This window comes from Poeciliopsis prolifica, unplaced genomic scaffold, assembly GCF_027474105.1.
Source record: "Poeciliopsis prolifica strain line A6 unplaced genomic scaffold, Auburn_PproV2 SCAFFOLD102, whole genome shotgun sequence".
Lineage (NCBI taxonomy): Eukaryota > Metazoa > Chordata > Actinopteri > Cyprinodontiformes > Poeciliidae > Poeciliopsis > Poeciliopsis prolifica.
The window spans coordinates 121,413-140,485 of NW_026562477.1; the positions used below are offsets into that span (position 1 = coordinate 121,413).

The 19,073-nt window shown below is 45.5% G+C and overlaps 2 protein-coding genes, 2 non-coding genes and 1 pseudogene across 4 annotated transcripts; 3 read left to right on the forward strand and 2 right to left on the reverse strand.

Moving 5' to 3' along the window:
* The first annotated feature begins 586 nt into the window (after nt 1–586).
* Nucleotides 587–5,183, forward strand: LOC129354048 (uncharacterized). The gene is made up of 4 exons (XM_055023529.1): nt 587–695; nt 1,920–2,360; nt 2,979–3,110; nt 3,777–5,183. The coding sequence occupies exons 1-4, from the start codon at nt 668–670 to the stop codon at nt 3,797–3,799; spliced, it is 624 nt and encodes a 207-aa protein (XP_054879504.1). The 5' UTR covers nt 587–667; the 3' UTR covers nt 3,800–5,183.
* A 382-nt stretch (nt 5,184–5,565) lies between these two features.
* On the reverse strand, nt 5,566–7,000 carry LOC129354041 (basic salivary proline-rich protein 1-like). The gene is made up of 2 exons (XM_055023526.1): nt 6,698–7,000; nt 5,566–6,654 (listed from the first exon to the last, which is right to left on the reverse strand). The coding sequence occupies exons 1-2, from the start codon at nt 6,998–7,000 to the stop codon at nt 5,566–5,568; spliced, it is 1,392 nt and encodes a 463-aa protein (XP_054879501.1).
* Nucleotides 7,001–14,336: 7,336 nt separating this feature from the next.
* Nucleotides 14,337–17,717, forward strand: LOC129354039 (E3 ubiquitin-protein ligase TRIM39-like; annotated as a pseudogene).
* A 652-nt stretch (nt 17,718–18,369) lies between these two features.
* Nucleotides 18,370–18,441, forward strand: trnae-cuc (transfer RNA glutamic acid (anticodon CUC)). Its single transcript has one exon. It is a non-coding gene; the product is annotated as a tRNA-Glu (tRNA).
* A 400-nt stretch (nt 18,442–18,841) lies between these two features.
* On the reverse strand, nt 18,842–18,929 carry trnay-gua (transfer RNA tyrosine (anticodon GUA)). Its single transcript is given in 2 exon segments — nt 18,842–18,877; nt 18,893–18,929. It is a non-coding gene; the product is annotated as a tRNA-Tyr (tRNA).
* Nucleotides 18,930–19,073: the final 144 nt, after the last annotated feature.

Here is a 19,073-nt window from a genome sequence, read left to right on the forward strand (position 1 = left end):
TAGTCATTTTCTCTGCAGCCGAAACATTTCTGTGTTTAGGGTCAAGGAGGGTTTTTTTCTGCTATTGCAGGACAATTCCAAAAATATAAATAGAAACAGTTTTTCTAACTTCAACGTCAGACCTACGGTTTTATTGACAAACTAGTGTATGAACAAAATGTTCTTGCCCATTTTAGTTTAGGCACAGATCACCGGTCCATGTTGATCACCATGGACCTGGTGATCAACATGGAGGCAGAAACTGAGTCATTATTAGATGGAGGGCCAGACTAGTTTATTTGGCTAAATTAGTATATTTAGCTAAATATTATTGCTGAGGGGCACAAACAGGCCGTCTTCCATACAGACGAAAAAGAAAAAATTAAAAAACAAAACAAAAAAAACCCTCAAAGAGGGCACTAGGACATGGAGGATGAAAGGGGCTCAAGGCTCCTTCACCTCCTCACCGCACCGCACGTGCCTGTCCCACCAAAGCGAGGAGCTGTTCCCACTGGCAGCGCTGGCAGCGCTGGCCAATCACAGCTCCTTCCACATGATCATGTCGGAAGCTGAGCGAATCACAGGGCGTGAGGCGGTGTGAAGCTGTGTGCGAGTCGCGGTGCGTCCTGGTGTTCCTCTCAGACGGTGCAAGTTTCCCCGCGGAGTGAAAACATCTCGTTGTTGTCTCATGGATTTCTGGACGGTTCTGCTTCTCTGTGAGTTTTTTGGTTCTTATTTCTGTGTCTGTCGGTTCGGTTCGAAGTTCATCCGCATCTTTTCTCCACTTTAGGATATTGTTGTTTTTAAAGCTATTGTTACGGCCCGGCTCAGAAAGCCGCAACAAAATTAGGGGACACGGCAACCAGTGATGTTAAGCCCAGGAAAGGCATTTATTTTTAAAAGAATAAACTTGTCTAGGAGACATCAGTCCAGGCCCCTTCAGCCTGGATCTCCGAGTCGTCTGCGCGTGGTGGCTTCTGCAGTCACACCCATGAATGGAACGGCGCTCCTTATATACCTGTTGCATGTTTCAGATGCAGCTGCTTAAAACCAGATAACTTTGCTCTCCATTGTTCTCACATCGTCTGATTTGGCCAAAACTGTTAGAGCAAGAGACAAAATGTTTCAGATTGAAATCTACAGAAATGATTTTTCTAACAGTGGTGATCCGATCCGATCCAATCGGATCGGATGAGAGTTAAATCCAGGACCTCTGAAGAACTTTGAAATAAAAATTTCTCACATAAAATCCTTTTTATTTTAGTCTTTTTGTGTTTCTGCCTGTTTGTCTGATTAATGGAGAAACATTTACTGGAGTAAGTTTTTCAAAACAAAAAAGTACTTTTAGGAGTATTTTTACTATGGTGTACTTTTTACTTTTACTTGAGTAATTTTACCCTGAATTGTCCGTAAAATGTGTGGATTTTCAAAACAAACCTGTTTTAACCAAACTCAGATCTGCAGCTTCTGTTTAAGTTTCATCAGTTTTTCATTAAAACTCATTTGGAAAAATATTCTTTTGCCAGATTTTACTTTTCATCACTTATGTGAATTGTTATAATTTTTGTCCATAAATTATCAAAATTTCCCCTTAACTTTATATTTTCTCAACCTGATGATGTAAATATGAAATGATTGATAAATTGATCAGTTTCTTGAGGAAACATTTCACCAAACGCGTTTTCATTCTTGACTCCATTTCAACTTTCTGTTGAAGTCGAGCTAGTCTTAGTGCAGTTACACTTTGGGTTCTTTACCCTCCTGTGGCTGAGGCGGAAACAGACGGACCGGTTCTGTGAACTGAGTGGGTTCTGTGGATCCGTTCCCTGGGATTAACATATTACTGTTTAGATTCCCTGAAAGCTGATCCTGATCACCCTGTTTCAATTAGAACCTAATGGAGAACCAGGTTTTAACTCTGTGATCTATTTATGTTTCAGTCGCTGCAGCAGCAGCACCAGCAGCAGCAGAAGCTGCAGCAGCAGCACCAGCAGCACCAGCAGCAGCACCAGAAGCTGCAGCAGCAGCACCAGCAGCAGCAGAAGCTGCAGCAGCAGCACCAGCAGCAGCAGAAGCTGCAGCAGTAAATCTGACCAGGAAGGTCGGTGACAACGTGACGCTCAGCCTGGAACACAAACCGCTGAAACCTGGGGACACGGTGATCTGGTCCAATGGTCCAGAGACGGGGGAGGAAAATGTTCTCTTCTACATCTTCGACATCGGGAATCATGACGGACCGACCCAAAAGGACCGGTTTGATCTGGATCTGACCACCGGCGCTCTGACCATTAAACGTCTCTCAGCTACAGATTCGGCAGTTTATTATGGACAGATCATCAATGGCAACGGGACCAAACGATTCTTCAAGCTGACGGTGGAGGGTAAGTGTCTCAGCTGGATCAGTACATACTGGTCCTAGTGGTGCTTTGACTAGGCCAGTCCTTCCACTGCCTCCCTGTAGCTCAGATAGACTTTAAAATATTTATAAATCACTGAACGGCTTAAAGATCTGCTGCTGTTGGAACAACCTTCAGGTCTTCTGGTTCTGGTTCTGCTCGGCATCAGAACCAGAACCAGGCATGGAGAAGCAGCATTCAGTTTTTATGCTCCTCTAATCTGGATGAAACTTCCAGAAAGAGCTGAAACAATGACCATCACTCAGGTCAACAGATGATGACCTTCATCTCTCACTAACAGGAAAAACGTCTGAAGCTAAAATGACAAACGGAGAAATAAACTAAATCTACTTGTTGGTCCCAGTTAAAGCAGCCGGGATCAAACCTTAGATTCTCTCATAGAAAAGTTTTATGGTCATTTAAACCTCCATGCAAAATGCTGAAAACATTTAAAACGTTTCAGGATTTTAACTCCTGAACTTTATTGATATTATTTAGCTTGTAGATTAACAATCTCTTAAATTTATTCATGATACAAACTGAACATTTTATTAATAGTATAAATGGAAACTTATTATAAAACCTGCTGCTGTTGTTTCACAGGGCCTGATCCCATCCAACCAACTGATGAACCTCAACAACATCCAAACACCAGGATCATTATCAGCGCCGTTGTTGCTGTTGTTGTTCTCATCTTTCTCTTCATTGCTTTTGTAGTGAAGAAGAAAAAACCATGTGAGTCCTTTTATAAGGTGTTTTATTTTATCATATTAATATTGTTTTATTGTTTCTATTTCACTGCATTTGGACAAATGAAACTGATCCAGTTAAACTGAACAACATGATCCATCACTGAGCAAAAATCACTGCGCTAAGCAGCGTTAGCGTGTTAGCATGTTAGCATGAAGCCTGGTGATTAAAGTGACAGGAGTTTAAACTGATCTGAGTTTGAGCTACAGAACAAACTGAACTCCTGATCCAGTCAAGTTATTTAACATTTCACATTATGTGTCCATTTATGTAAGGCCAAAATAAAAGCTTTAAGTATTTAAATGTTATGGTGAAAAATCCTTGATGTTTGGATCCTCATCCAGGGATCACGTTTGGATCTAAGCAACTTAATTTAATTATTATGATGGGAAAAATACCTGAAATGCTTTTATTGCATGAACACAGAATAAACCGATGTCGCCTGAACTCATCATCATTTGTTCTCCCTCATCCTAAATCTGGAAACAGATGATTATTTTATCCCAGTGCAACATTTCATTAGATCAGGAGAATCTGTTTAAACTCATCATTCACTCATCAATATTCCAAGTGATTCATTCATTCACTAACATCATGGTTACATATTAAGGTTTTGTTTCCTGACCGATGTCTTTCTCTGTCTCTCCATAGGCAGAAAGTCTTCAGTCGTCTGATTCCCAACATTCAACCTTCTCTCCATTCCTCACCGACGGGCCTCAGCTGATCCAACAGAACCTCCAGAACTCTTTTCAGTCCATTTGTTTCTTGTTCAGAGTCTGGGCTGATCGTGGTGCTCCTTTCCTCTCAGGGAGAATCATCGTTTTATGAACTGTTGAACTGCCCAGTTCAACAGTTCAAACGCCAAATACATCTGAATGTGCGTTGATGCAGTCAGTGGGAACTGTCCCAATGCTACAGCTGAAGCTTTGGGGTTCAGCCAATCAGCACCAAGGAAAACAAATGCTGCTCCATCATTTGCTGCTTTGCAAACATTAGCCAGTACAGTGTGATAGTGTCTTATGCAGCTTTGCATGTATTTCAGCTTCCCAGATGCATTATCATTAGAATATTTTAGATCAACTCTACAAAGAGTCACATTTCACAGAAAACACTGAATCCTTCGATTTCACAGTAAAAGCATTCAGTTAGCATTAGCATGGCGCTAAATTACCTAAAATCTTTTGTTGTTTGACGTTAAGAAGCATTTTTTATCTCAGGATCTCAAAAGAACTCAACAAGGGCAAACAGGGTGTTAGAAAGATTAAAAGAGCAAACAGCTGATGGCAGATTATTTCTTAAAAAACGTTGACTTATGATTCAGATTTTAGTCAGTATGTTTGTTTTGTCTGACATGTTCAATACAGTCACTGAATTGGCAACAGGGGGGTCACTATAGTTCACTGTAAGCATGGCCTGTCAGTCTGACCTCTCTTTCTCACAGGAGAGGTTGACCTTTAGACCTTTGCTGATCGGCTTCACATGTAGAAATCAATCGATCACAGATCTCCCAAAATTCAGAAAATTGTCACCAATAAATCGCCTGGCCGATAAATCGGTGCACCTGGAGGGAAACAAACATCTTAATGCCGTCTCTAAAACAACCAGTATGTTGTCATACGCACTTATTAATGTTTGAGGTTAAATTATTTTATTTAGAAACAAAAGTCTAATTTATTTGAAATGAACTTGATATGTGCACATGTGTTTCCTGGATGAAAAGCTGCAAAAATGAATTGCATATAAAATGTGTGTGCAGGTGAGTGTAAACTGAAGTTTATTTATTGAGCCTTAGTGTCAGTTTGAACCAGTGATGTTAAAGTTTGAGTTGCTTTCACTCATTTTTATTGAAAGTTTTGTTTCAGAATCATTGTTTCTATTTATTCCAGTGGTCAGTGGAAATATTTCATTTCTGATCATCAGGCACAAAATAATAATCTTGTTAAAAGAATTTAAGCTTGTTTATGGGACATGATCTTCCCATAAACAAGTGGATCAGGAGTTTGTTGAATGAATCAATCAATGATGTAACTTTAAGGTGAAATAAAAAGATAAATTGTGTCTGGGGAATTGCTCTTTCATCTGAAACTGTTTTATTTTTCTGTTTATTTATTGTTTTAAGCTCAAATACCAAGTTTTAATCTTCACAGATGTTTCTCTAACAGTCTGGTTGTGAATTATGGACACTGAACCATAATTCAGTGTCCATGGTAATCATAACTTTCCATCATGGTGTTTTCTGCCTCTGTCTGAACTGGTTCAGTTTCCGACTGGTTTCTGAGTGTTGCGTCCATCGGCGCTGATGGTTGCAGGCGTTTGATGTTTGCCCTGGAGCTCCGCCCCTTTCAGGTGTTGCTGGTCCGTTGATTTGGAACGCAGAGTATTTAAACCTGGCCGTCTCCATCTTCTGGGTCGCCTTGCTCCACTCTGCCGCCTGTCGGCCTCAGCTTCCCTCCTTTTGCACATTTGAGTTTGTCTTTGTTTTTGCACCTGGGGACTCCTGGGGGCTGCTGGGGCTGCTGGGGACTCCTGGGGTTGCTGGAGGCTGCTGGGGGCTCCTGGGGGCTGCTGGGGACTCCTGGGGGTTGCTGGAGGCTGCTGGGGACTCCTGGGGGTTGCTGGGGACTCCTGGGGTTGCTGGGGGCTCCTGGGGGCTGCTGGGGACTCCTGGGGGTTGCTGGGGGCTGCTGGGGACTCCTGGGGCTGCTGGGGCTCCTGGGGGCTGCTGGGGACTCCTGGGGGTTGCTGGGGGCTGCTGGGGACTCCTGGGGTTGCTGGGGGCTGCTGGGGACTCCTGGGGGCTGCTGGGGACTCCTGGGGGTTGCTGGGGACTCCTGGGGGCTGCTGGGGACTCCTGGGGGTTGCTGGGGGCCGCTGGGGACTCCTGGGGGCTGCTGGGGACTCCTGGGGGTTGCTGGGGACTCCTGGGGGCTGCTGGGGACTCCTGGGGGTTGCTGGGGGCTGCTGGGGACTCCTGGGGGCTGCTGGGGACTCCTGGGGGCTGCTGGGGACTCCTGGGGGCTGCTGGGGACTCCTGGGTTGCTGGGGCCGCTGGGGACTCCTGGGGGCTGCTGGGACTCCTGGGGGTTGCTGGGGACTCCTGGGGCTGCTGGGGACTCCTGGGGGTTGCTGGGGGCTGCTGGGGACTCCTGGGGGCCGCTGGGGACTCCTGGGGGCTGCTGGGGACTCCTGGGGGCTGCTGGGGACTCCTGGGGGTTGCTGGGGGCTGCTGGGGACTCCTGGGGGCTGCTGGGGACTCCTGGGGGTTGCTGGGGGCTGCTGGGGACTCCTGGGGCTGCTGGGGACTCCTGGGGGTTGCTGGGGGCTGCTGGGGACTCCTGGGGGCTGCTGGGGACTCCTGGGGGTTGCTGGAGGCTGCTGGGTTGCTGGGGACTCCTGGGGGTTGCTGGGGGCTGCTGGGGACTCCTGGGGGCTGCTGGGGGCTGCTGGGGACTCCTGGGGGCTGCTGGGGACTCCTGGGGGTTGCTGGGGACTCCTGGGGGCTGCTGGGGACTCCTGGGGGTTGCTGGGGCTGCTGGGGACTCCTGGGGGCTGCTGGGGCTCCTGGGGGTTGCTGGGGACTCCTGGGGGCTGCTGGGGACTCCTGGGGCTGCTGGGGACTCCTGGGGGTTGCTGGGGGCTCCTGGGGGCTCCTGGGGCTGCTGGGGGCTCCTGGGGTTGCTGGGGGCTGCTGGGGACTCCTGGGGCTGCTGGGGACTCCTGGGGGTTGCTGGAGGCTGCTGGGGGCTGCTGGGACTCCTGGGGGTTGCTGGGGACTCCTGGGGGCTCCTGGGGGCTGCTGGGGACTCCTGGGGGCTGCTGGGGGCTCCTGGGGGCTGCTGGGGGCTCCTGGGGGCTGCTGGGGGCCGATCCGTCATGCAGACAGAGAGAGAGAGAGCGGTGGATGGTTGAATTTCCTCTGCTGCAGCTGCTGGTTTGGTGAAGGTCTATTGGAGTTGAACCTCCATTTGGTGTTCCTCAGGGCTCAGTGCTGGAGACGCTTCTGTTTATTATACATATACATTTGTTTCATTTAAATGAGCCTAATGCAAAATATAATTTTTGTGCTGATGTTACTGCTTTATATCATTCTGGTCTTTCCTAGTTGTGCTTTTATTCAAGTAACTTTTAATGTTTTACAGAAAATTTCCCCTTCAGCTTAATGCAGTTAAATTAAAGATCTGAAAACTGAAACACTGAGGCAATTCAAATATTTATAATTTTGAACTTTTTGTCAGCTGGTGAAGAAGGTGACATAAAAACTAGGATTATTTATTTCAGGATCAGATCCTGTCTATTTTTGACCATCCCGACCTCTGACCCCCCTCACAGCAGGGAACTCTGGGTAATTGCTGTTGTGATTGTATCGATGGGTTGGTCCAATGGTTTTCCTCTTGGATCCGCTTCCTTTGAGGATGTCTCCAATGTCTGTAATCAGAACTGTGACGATATTAATAGTAATAATGGAGGAACCGGGTTCCGGTCTCAGAATAATTGACTGAATCTTCTGTGAGGAAATCTGCTTTAGTTACGCAGTGAAGACATATTTCAGTTGGTATCATAAACATTTAGTCTTTTATCATATAAATATTAACATTCAGTTTTGATTATTGTTATTCAACAGTTTCAGTAGATCTCAACTCAGCTGAAAATACAGATATTTGCTTTTAAGTTTAACAACATTTCAGGATTGATCTCCGTTTGTTTTAATATTCTGATCATAATCTTTGCTGTGCATAATGCAGAGCCGTTTATCTTCACAGAAGATAAACAGAGACCACAGTTGATCTCAGCGGCAGTTTGTGACCAAAGCCAACAGGAAACGGATCCACAGATCAGCTCGGCGCTTCGGGTCGGAGCCAGCTGACGGATCCTTTCTGAAGAACTTCCACCGGTTCCTCCAGTCGGCTCTGATCCTTCTTTCCCATAAATGTTGATCCAGGATTTATTAGCTGATATTAGAAGCAGTAGAAGAATAAGTCAGTCAAGATTTGTTCTAAAGCACATTTTCACAAACAGCAGTCAGAAAATTCTTCGAAGGAAACATAAAAACATCCGTTTTAATAAGTTTTTATTTTCATAAACTTGCACCAGAAAAGCGTATTTTTAATCCACTTCCAAGCTCTTTTAACACAATCCATCATTTCATTTTATTGTTATTCATCGAGAAAATGAACTTTTAAATGTAGCATCTTGAATTTCTTCTAACTCCATCGTCTGGTGGAGTTACAAGATCCTGTGATCCTGTTTTTAATGCTGCATGATTTAGTGGTAACTCTTGGTTTCATTTTAATACATTTATCTCTTAACTGTTTCAGATCACCAAACCAAATGTAAAATCAGACGTGAGTAAATGAAACACTGATTTATCAATGGAAAGCTGGTCGCCCCCTGCTGGTCCAGTGGTGAACAGCACCTCAGGGCTGCTGAGGTTTCTTTCATGCTGCGCAGTGATTCAGACTCGTGTTTTATTTGCACTGGTCCCTGCAGGATGTGAGGATCCTCGGTGTGAATCATCTCCAGGTTCTGATCCGTCCTGTTTGATCAGAGTTTGATCCTGATGGGACTGACGGGTTTCATCACACAGACGGTTCTGCTGTCGCTTTCTGGATGATTTGTGGAGCTTCTTTGTTCTGCCTGCAGGCACATGGATCTGAATAGTCCTGCCTATTCCAGACAGGATTATCTGGAATAAATATTCCTATCTGGAATATCGATCAGAAATTTAGGACCTAATTTCAGGTCCTAATTGACCCAGACATGGAACCAGATGATTCAGGTTTATGTTCTTCAGATCAACATCAGATTCTTTTTCTTTGGTTTGTTATAATTTGCTTGTATTTCCTTTTAATTCCCGTGAAGCACTTTGAATTTCCTTGTTGCTGAAAATGTGCTACATAAATAACATTTCCTTTACTCTGATGAACAGAGCTCGTCTTTCCCAGTAAACCTGTCAGATGGTTTATGATCAGTGAGTTTCGCCTTGAAATGTTTGGATCCAGGTTTCAGGTTCTGATCCGGTCCACACATCTGGATAAAACCATGTTGGTGTTTGGTTCCTGTGATGCCTCATCTTATTCTTGGACCTGGAGTCTCATCGTCTCCCATGGAGCCTCTGAGCGTTCGGATCAGGAAGGGTACCACTGTTGCCATGCGACTAAAGGTCTCTGAAGGTTCTGGTCGATGCTGCATCGACTGTGGACTTCAGAACCCAGTGGACCAGACCAGCAGATGCCATGGCGACCCAGATCATCTGACTGGAAACTTCAGCCGGGATGATCCTCTCCTCACCTTCAAAATAAAATAAAGTTTTTATTTTTACAAATAAAAACTTTATTTTATGAAAAGGAAACTTTGAATCACTAAACAACTCACTCCCCTTTTTTTTTTGGGAGATTTTTCTTCCACTCAACTTTCCGGTATTGGTATTCTTGGGCTCAGCTCTCTGGGAACCGGTTCTGATGTTGCGTTACTTTTCAGACGTTTTGGATTTTCATCAGCTGAAAAACGTAATGATGACAGTTAAAGCTGAAACGGATCCATGTGCAGAAAACTGTTTGATTTCCACTTTGAAGCTGTTGAAGTTCAGCTGTTCAGAAACAAACAGTTTAAATCTGGAAAAGTGCAGCAGCGCCATCCAGTGGCGCTCTCTGGGCACTGCATGGCCCCTGATGAAGGACCAGATATTAGTAACGAGTGAAAAATACGGAAGGAATTTTCCAATAAATAAAAGTTTCATAAGCAAACTAAATGAATGTAAATATTTACTAAAGCTGAACTCAGAGTCCCGATTATTCTAAAATGTCAGAGATGAATATCTGTTCTGCAGATATGTTGTGTTTTTATTTCCTGTGATTCATTTAAACTTTTTGCCTGTTTTGGATCTTTTTCCCTGATTGACGTTTTCGCGCCAGAAAGAGCGCTAAGCCCCGCCCACACACAGACGTCAGCAGTTCTAACAAGCTTCTTTGATCTCTGTGACGTGTGAAGCGACGTCACACAGACGGCAGCTGCTTCAGTTCATCTGTTCTCTTCAGTTCTTTCACTGAGTCGATCTGAACACAGAGAAGTGATTTTACTGAGCAGAACCAGCCATGAGTTTCCGTCCAGCGCAGAACCAGGCGTTTCCACGCAGAGCGTGAAACCCGCCGTCGACTGCTTCTTCAGCGACCTCTCCCCAGAGCAATGGATGAGTTTGGCTGCAGGATCCCCAGATCAGAGCACCAACTGGAAGCTGGCTCGGCTCCTGGGGGACACCATGGAGCTCTTCGTGGCGTCCATCCTGGAGAAACTGCAGCGTGAGAAACTGACGTGTGAGATGGTGGAAGACGTTGTAGGCAACATCGTCACTGAAGCTTTCACACAAAGTATGAAGGTCAAACAAGAGGTCCGAACCGACAGCACTGATGATTTAAACAGGTTAATTGTTGAATATGTGACGGAGAGGGTCAAATCAAAGTTCCCTCCGACGACGAGGATTCTGCAGAGAATTACATACAGAAGATAAGTGACATGTACAGAAAGGATGCGGTGGTTCGAAAAGCCATTGTTGTGATACGAGAACTCTTTTCATTGATGTGCAAATCTCTGCCCAGAAGCAAGAGGATTCCACTCTTTCAGATAGTGGACAAACACCGGGTCAAGTCCGCCAGGACGGTGTCCCTGAAGAGCTGTCCAGGAAGCCAGGCCGACTGCGGGAAACCCGACTCCGCTGCTCAGCCTGAGGCGCCTTCAGAAGGCAGCGAAGAACTCAGGAACCAGAGCCAAACGTCTTCCCCAGCACCAACGTCAGAGGTCTGAAACGGAAGATCAAAAAGTTTTTCACTAAATGTTTTCACAGACGTTCCTCTACGGTTACACCATCGAGTGTAGCAGAAAGCCCAGAGGAGAAGAGCTCTGCTCACACCCCTCTGGGAGAACAGTTTACTCCTGCAGACAATCCTCCGACGTCTCACCGACAGACAAATCCTCTTCTGTGGACAAGGAGGAAAACATCCCTTATTTGGAGAAAAGTTCATTTGAGGGCGAAGTTTCAGAGGTAACGTCTGTACGAGAATTTATATCCGATGATCAGTCAGCCAAAGCTACTGAGGTAGAAAACTTACAGCCTCAGTCGGACGGCTACTTGAACAAGGTTTATCCGTCTGTTGAGTCCGTCATGCCTGGAACTCTGTTATATGTTCCGTCATCTGAGGAATGCAGCAGCTGGCTGCAGACTTAGAAGAGGAAGGAGCAAAGACTGTAGTGAACATCATGGTGCACGAGCTGATTTCTCAGCTCCTCAGAGCCTCCAAAGAGCACATCAACGTCTCTCTTCTGAACACTGGGGCCACGCACAGACGGCTCGTAGGCAAAATCTGGGCTGAAGTTCAGAAGGAAGAAGTTCAAATAGACACAGAAAGAGCCTTAAAACTTACAAGAATCTACAGCAGCATCTGTAAAGCATTGAAGTGTCCCCATGAACTCAGAGCCCTGCTGCTTTTCGAAACGGCAACATTTGACAGCGCAGTCGTCTCCTGTTTCATGAAACATATTTTAAGTTCTGTGGAGAAACCGTTCCTCACTAGGTTTTTCTCAGCTGTGGGTGAAACCATATCCAAACTCTTCAGGCAGAGGAGGACAGAATGTGAGGAGTTCATCCCGTCTGGAGACAGCAGCAGGGGAAACAACGCTGCAGAAGACGACGTATGGTCCGACTCTGAGCACGACTCTGATTCATCAGTGTGGAACCCCGGGACGCTGACTGGTGGCCGACTGCCCCAATGGCTCCAATGGCCCCCATGGCTCCAAAGGCCCCAATGACCCCAATGCCCCCAATGGCCCCAACAACCCAAATGCCCCCAACGGCTCCAATGGCCCCACCGGCCCTGACGGTTCCAACGGCCCCAATAGATGGCAGCCAACAGCAGGAAACCTGCAGGAATCTGAAGAGGAAGAAGAAGAGGTTTCATTTTCCTCCTCAGATTTTTTGACTGAAACCTCAAGTTCAGTTGAAGAACTGAGATAAGCGAGAAAGAGTTGGCTGTCAAGATCCTTATTGGTGAGCTGATTTGGAAGATCATTGAGAAAACAGGGCAGTGCTTCCCGAGGCAGCAGTATCATGCCGTCTGTGAGCGTCTCTCCCAGAACCTCTGGGCTCAAGTTAAGGCGGGTCTCGAAAACTTGTCTCCAGCGAAGATTAAAAGCCTGGACCGAGTCATTTACAGAGACCTCTGCAAGCGGTGGGACCATCCAGAGAGCCTGGTGCTCCTCCTGGAGCCGCCAATGGAACAAACCATTCTGTCCTGTATCAGAAAGCGACTCCTGAACCCATCAAGATGTTTGATCTCATAAAGAACCTGCTCAGTGATCCCCAGAAACATAGCCAGTCTGTTTCACAAAGTAGGATTCACAAACCTGGGATAAGCGATGAAGCCAGGCTGAATACATGACATGATCCGTTTCTCAAAGGCCCAACGGGCCGAGGAAGCGGGCCTGTGTCAAACCGGGCCTGATCAATTCACATAAACCCACAGATTCATTCAACAGACCATGAGATCCATCACAGACTCATCAGTGAGTCTGTGATGGACGATTTTAGGAACTGAAGCACATTGTACTAAAAATAACTAAAAAACCTTCAATACAAAACTAAACAATCGGTCCAAACCATAACGGACCGATTCGATGCATAATCAGCCCAAAATACACATTTTCAAACCATACAGAACAAACATGACAACAGGTCAAAATGAAACATCAGAACTTTTATAAAATCCACTCACTGTTTCCTGGTGACCAGATAAAACCAGCATCTACAGAACCGAGTCGACTGTTGGATCCGACCTCCAAACCTGGGTTTTCTTCGGGTGATCCGGTTTTCCCTGAAAAAAAAACAACAAAACAAATAATCCAGTTACCTGAACAGCGTGTTTGTGTGTGTGTGGTGTGTGTGTGTGTGTGTGTGTGTGTGTGTGTGTGTGTGTGTGTGTGTGTTTGTGTGTGTGTGTGTGTGTTTCTGTTCTTCCATGGTCTCTCCATTCAGTATTTGGTATCTTTCCTCTTAAAAGCGGTCCATCTGCTGCTGTCCTGTAAGCTTTGTGATTCTGCGGTTCGTCCCTCATCAGGATGAAGACGCTGCGTCCTGGTGTCTCCCTGCAGCAGAGAAATGTTCAGCCCTTCACGCTTCTTTGAATGTTTTCGCATGAGGACCCTTTCATTCTTTACCCGCCAAGCATTGGATCAAACTTCATTCATTAATCAGTTCATCTCTGATACAATTTCACACTTTCACAGCGTCAGAGGGCTGGATGGGCTTGATGCTTGAAACGCGCTGCCACAGATCGCGAAGGCCTGCAAAGGCCTGTGAAGTTTAAGCATTAAACGTTCTGGATTTGACAGCACTGAAGGGAGATTGTTATCGGTGAAATTATTTCAGATAAATTCAAACCTAACCATAAACTTTATAACCTGCTTGATTCTAAGGTTTGGAAGAAACAGCAGCAGGATCCAGAGGAACGCTGGAGGTTAAATCAGACCAGAGTCAGAGTGAGAACGCTCCTGATCAGCTGACCTGCAGAAATCCAGATGTTTCAGGAGCTGCATGGTCAGCAGGTCAGTTATTCCAGCTGTTTGTCGGGTTTCTTCACCTGCCAGCCGCTGACACGCCTCCTGCCTCATCTGCTGTTCCAGCTATTAGCCTCAATGCTAACTCAGATCTTCTCTGTATGTCTGCATGTTATGCTGATGTTTGTTGGTTTTGCTGTTCCAGGGTCTTTCTTTCCCCATGTGAAGGTTTTTCTTCCACTTCTCTTCCTTTGGACCCTCTGAGTTGTCAGACAGGTTTTCCTCTTTTATTGTAAATAGTTTTATTTTGTCAGTAATAAATCATGGTTGCCTATTTGCATGCGTCATGATTTTCTATTTTATCTGCAGTCACTCAGGTTGGACACTGACTCCTCCCACCAAAGTGTTTGTCATGATGTTTGCTGATAATGAAGGAACAAATAGTTCATTTGTTGGATGTTCCAGAGTGAAGAAGTGAAACTCTTTAGTGATTTTAGCTTTTTTCTATTTTGGGCTCCTGGGAACTGGAGCGTTTGATTCCCTGTGAGGAAACGAGGAAACGAGGGAACGAGGAAACGAGGGACCTGAATCAACTTCAGGGAGGAGGAGCTGCAGGTAACAACTGCTTTCACTTTCAGTTTGCTGCTCAGCAGCTGTTCACACGGTTCTGTTGGGTTCTGTTCTCACAGAGGCTCTGCTGATCGGAGGTGAGTGAAACCCATCTGTTCCCTCAGACTCAGCTGTTCTGTTTGGTTCTGTTTGGTTCTGTTGGGTTCTGTTTGGTTCTGTTCCCTCAGACTCAGCTGTTCTGTTTGGTTCTGTTTGGTTCTGTTGGGTTCTGTTTGGTTCTGTTCCCTCAGACTCAGCTGTTCTGTTTGGTTCTGTTGGGTTCTGTTTGGTTCTACTGGGTTCTGTTGGGTTCTGTTTGGTTCTGTTGGGTTCTGTTGGGTTCTGTTCGGTTCTGTTGGGTTCTGTTTGGTTCTGTTCCCTCAGACTCAGCTGTTCTGTTCGGTTCTGTTTGGTTCTGTTGGGTTCTGTTGGGTTCTGTTCCCTCAGACTCAGTTGTTCTGTTCGGTTCTGTTGGGTTCTGATTGGTTCTGTTGGGTTCTGTTTGTTTTTTTTTGGTTCTGTTAGGTTCTGTTGGGTTCTGTTTGGTTCTGTTCCCTCAGACTCAGCTGTTCTGTTCGGTTCTGTTTGGTTCTGTTGGGTTCTGTTTGGTTCTGTTGGGTTCTGTTGAGTTCTGTTTGGTTCTGTTCGGTTCTGTTCCCTCAGACTCAGCTGTTCTGTTCGGTTCTGTTGGGTTCTGATTGGTTCTGTTGGGTTCTGTTTGTTTTTTTTTTGGTTCTGTTGGGTTCTGTTTGGTTCTGTTCAGTTCTGTTGGGTTCTGTTTGGTTCTGTTGGGTTCTGTTTGGTTCTGTTCCCTCAGACTCAGCTGTTCTGTTTGGTTCTGTTTGGTTCTGTTGGGTTCTGTTGGGTTCTGTTTGGTTCTGTTCCCTCAGACTCAGCTGTTCTGTTCGGTTTCATATGAGTTCAAACATGCTTTGTGTGGAAATGCTGAAATGTTTCAGATGATTATTGATGGGATAACAGCAGCATAAACTACGTTCATTGTTCCATAAATCAGATGGGATCCAGTCCAGATGTTGTTTTCAGAGATCAGCTGCAGTTCCTTCCTCTGATCTGATTGGCTGCTTCCCTCCAGGTGGTTCCACCTCATATCTGCTGTTTTGGATGTTTGTTTTCTGCCTGGTCGATATTTCCTGCAGTGATATGATCTAATGGAGAGGAAGCAGCGACAGACGGAGGAATTTAAACACATAATGAGTAACGTGTTTGTTTTATCTGGACATTTTACTGAGATCAGAGCAAAACGTTTCCTCTGTGAAACTAACAAGACTGAAAGCAAACAGTTTCTGAAAGGAACCCAAACTTTCACTGATTCTACGGGACCTGTAGAAAGTATTCACACCCTTTTTGTTAGTTTTATAAATCAATCATAATCAACTTTTTTTTTTTTACAGAAACAGCTCTGGACTTTGACTGGAATGTGTTTCACGGCTTTAATTTGACCTTTTGTCTTTACCAACCTGCTGAGAGTTTTATCATATCCTCTTTCCCATTATAGGTCATGGCAACCCGGTGACCTTTCCGTCACAGTCACTCAGGTTGTGGGACGGCCTGATCCAGCCAGATTTACGCTCTGTTCCTTTCATGTGTCGATGATTTAACTGAACTCCTGACGTCAGTCTCTGCACTCAGCTCTGTGCATGTCTGCGTTCTCTCTGGGTACTCCAGGTTCCTATCGTCTTCTGAAGACTGCCAGGTTCATTAGCTGCCTTCAGGCAGTTGTTGTCAGTCCTGTGTGTCTCTGTGTTGCTGGACGGGTGACCTCTCAGAGCACTGACTAGCGGTGCTGTTGGGTTTCATACATCTCACCTTCTGGCCTTCTCGCCTCAGGTCCCGGCGTGCAGGCATGTCCCAGGCCAGCTGTCTCCTATCTGAGGACCAGTTCCGGTGCTTCATCTGTCAGAATGTCTTCACGGATCCGGTCAGCACACCGTGCGGCCACAACTTCTGCAAGAACTGCGTCACAGAAAACGTGTGTGATGATGTCCCGTTTCAGTGTCCAGTGTGTGAAAAGATGTTCTACCCGCGACCAGAGCTGGAGGTCAACACTCTGATCGCCGAGCTGCTCGACGAGTTCAGGAGATCAGCTCTGCGCCAGAACGCAGAGGCAGAAATTCCTGGTCCAGTCAGTCGATTCACTATAAGCGCAAAGATTGCCATATTGGCGTGTTTCTCTTACTTATTTCATCCTCTCAAGTCAGTCACAGCCCTGCTCTGACAGGAGAAACTGAAGAGAAGGCAAAGGGAATCATAGAGGACATTTGGACCTTTAGTTCAGCAAAGAGATGCCAGAATGTGACCTGTGGACAGAACCGGACTGCAGTGGGTCTGCTCTCTGCCGCTCAGCTGGAGCAGATCTTCACTCAGGTGATGAAGAAGGAAACTCCCAGGCTGCTGATCCGAGCCGAGCTGATGAGAGCCCAACGCTACGCCGTGGACGTGACTCTTGATCCAAACACCGTTCATCCCAACTCATCCTGTCGGATGATGGGAAACAAGTGAGCTGTTGTAACCCAGCGGGGAATCTCCCGCATGACCCAAACAGGTTTATGTCTTTTAAATATGTTTTTAGGAGAGCAGAGCTTCTCCTCCGGGAGGTTTTACTTTGAGGTCCAGGTGAAGGGAAAGACTAACTGGACTGTAGGAGTGGCCAAAGAGTCCGTCTCCCGGACGGATTGCGTCAGACGGACGCCCCGGTCCGGATTCTGGTCCGTATCTGTGAGGAATCAAAACGAGTTGTTTGGTTTGTCTTCCCCTCCCGTCCCATTATCTCTGAACTCTGGTCTGGAGACGCTGGGGGTGTTTGTGGATTATGAAGAGGGTCTGGTCTTCTTTTATGATGTCCATGCTGCTGCTCTGATCTTCTCCTTCACAGGCTGCTTCTTCACTGAGAGACTCCACCCATTATTTGGTCCGGGTCATAACAAGGATGGGACAAACGGGGCCCCTCTGATCATCACACAGGTCTCCATTGTCCCTCAGTAACGACCCGATAATCCATCTGCTTCCTTTCTCCTGCTTCTCCAAATGGTTTTGGTCTTTGATGATCCACTCTTCACTCAGACCAGCTTCTACCATCCACTGTTACTGAAATGTATTATTTTATGATGAACCTAAATACTGTTCAGTTTTCATGTATTTTTATAACTAACTTAGTGGAAAATATGTCAACTGTAGAGCACAGTGCAGACCAAATAAAGTCAGTGGTGGTAATCCTAAAACATCAGTTCCACAAATGCTGAAAGGCTATGCTATAAATGCTAATGCTAAAATGCTAATATCCTCCATGCATTTCCCTCCACAGGACAAAATCTGTCATCCATCCTAATGGTTATGATTGTGGAAGCAGGAACAGATATTTCACTCTTTGTGCATGTAATTCTTGGATTTTTCAGTATTTATTTGGTTGTTGTTCACTTTTCACTTGCTCAATAAAGCTTCACATGAAAAAAAAAGAAATATGATCAGTTTTGTTAAGCTAAAAGTTTACAAGACAGCCAATTCAATTTAGGATGTATCCATAAAAATTAATTTAGGGGAAGCTTGAGACAATAAATTAAAGTATCCTATGAAAAAAATGGCTGACCACAGAGAGTAAAACATAAATTAATAAATTACAAATAAATTGATTGCATTGCTATATGCACAAGGATGTTTTGTATGTTTTTATTTTGTTTGTAAAAGTCCACGGAGTAAAATATCTTTTTTAAAAAAACTTATAGAAAACATAGACAGGAGGGGCTCCAGGTGCTGCAGGTGCTGCAGGTGGTGCTCCAGGATTTTAACCGGAGAAACATCATCTTGTGTTGTTGGGGGAAGGACCGGCCCGGACACTTGGCGAAGGAGACCCCGCGGATACATGACCGCCGCCCCGGAGGACAGCAGCGGTGTTGAATGTGAGATATCAGATGGTTTGGATGCAGATCTCCAAGGTTTCTCCTCTCTCATTCTCTCATCTACCTCGATCCACGTCCCTCATGTCTGTTGCTGGTATACATATTTACATATATGTACAGAGCTGCATATTTCTGTGTCTCCAGTATGAATATCGATGATGTGTCAATTCGCTCAGCGGTCCCTGGTGGTCTAGTGGTTAGGATTCGGCGCTCTCACCGCCGCGGCCCGGGTTCGATTCCCGGTCAGGGAACTGTTGTTTTCTCGAAAAACTGTTGTTTTTGTCTATGTGACGAGATCATTGGACGTTCATTTAGCCGTTTTCAAAGTTTCTTCTTACTCTCCTTAAAACGAGCAGCATCAGAAAAGTATTTGATCAAATTAATCCATTGTTTTGTGTTTAAAAATGTTTCTTTCCAGCATTTTTCCATCAAAAGGTCGTTCTTCATTTTAGACAGAGACAGTTTATTGTCATTCCACTGCACATTTAAAAATGTACAAATATAATAAAGAAATGTCGTTGCAAAGCTCCAATAATAAGAAATTAATGCATTAATAAAAGTATTAAAAAAACAGAGTGACTGAAACGCGATTAACTTCGGGGATAGATGACCTGCTGCAGTCATTTTAGCAACAAATGACAAATGTTCGCCTCCTTCGAGCCGGATTCGAACCAGCGACCTAAGGATGCCTGGCAGATGCCTCTACAGTCCTCCGCTCTACCAACTGAGCTATCGAAGGCAGCTGGGAAGCACGGGTCACCGTGACATATTTCACGGAGCAACAGTCTGCAGTGACGCTGGCATGACGTCACAGTTGAGTTTTACTTTTATTTCACTGTATGGATACATGACAGGACTCATCATTTAAATTTCATTCGTTCTT

Bases quoted from the DNA above. Each gene is read 5' to 3' on its own strand.
- LOC129354048 (XM_055023529.1), top strand. From the start codon at position 668: ATGGATTTCTGGACGGTTCTGCTTCTCT. The intron at 696-1,919 runs GTGAGTTTTTTG...TTTATGTTTCAG, and splicing joins CTGGACGGTTCTGCTTCTCT to TCGCTGCAGCAGCAGCACCA. The intron at 3,111-3,776 runs GTGAGTCCTTTT...GTCTCTCCATAG, and splicing joins AGTGAAGAAGAAAAAACCAT to GCAGAAAGTCTTCAGTCGTC.
- LOC129354041 (XM_055023526.1), bottom strand. From the start codon at position 7,000: ATGACGGATCGGCCCCCAGCAGCCCCCAGGAGCCCCCAGCAGCCCCCA. The intron at 6,655-6,697 runs GCAACCCCCAGG...AGTCCCCAGCAG, and splicing joins GCAGCCCCCAGGAGTCCCCA to CCCCAGCAACCCCCAGGAGT.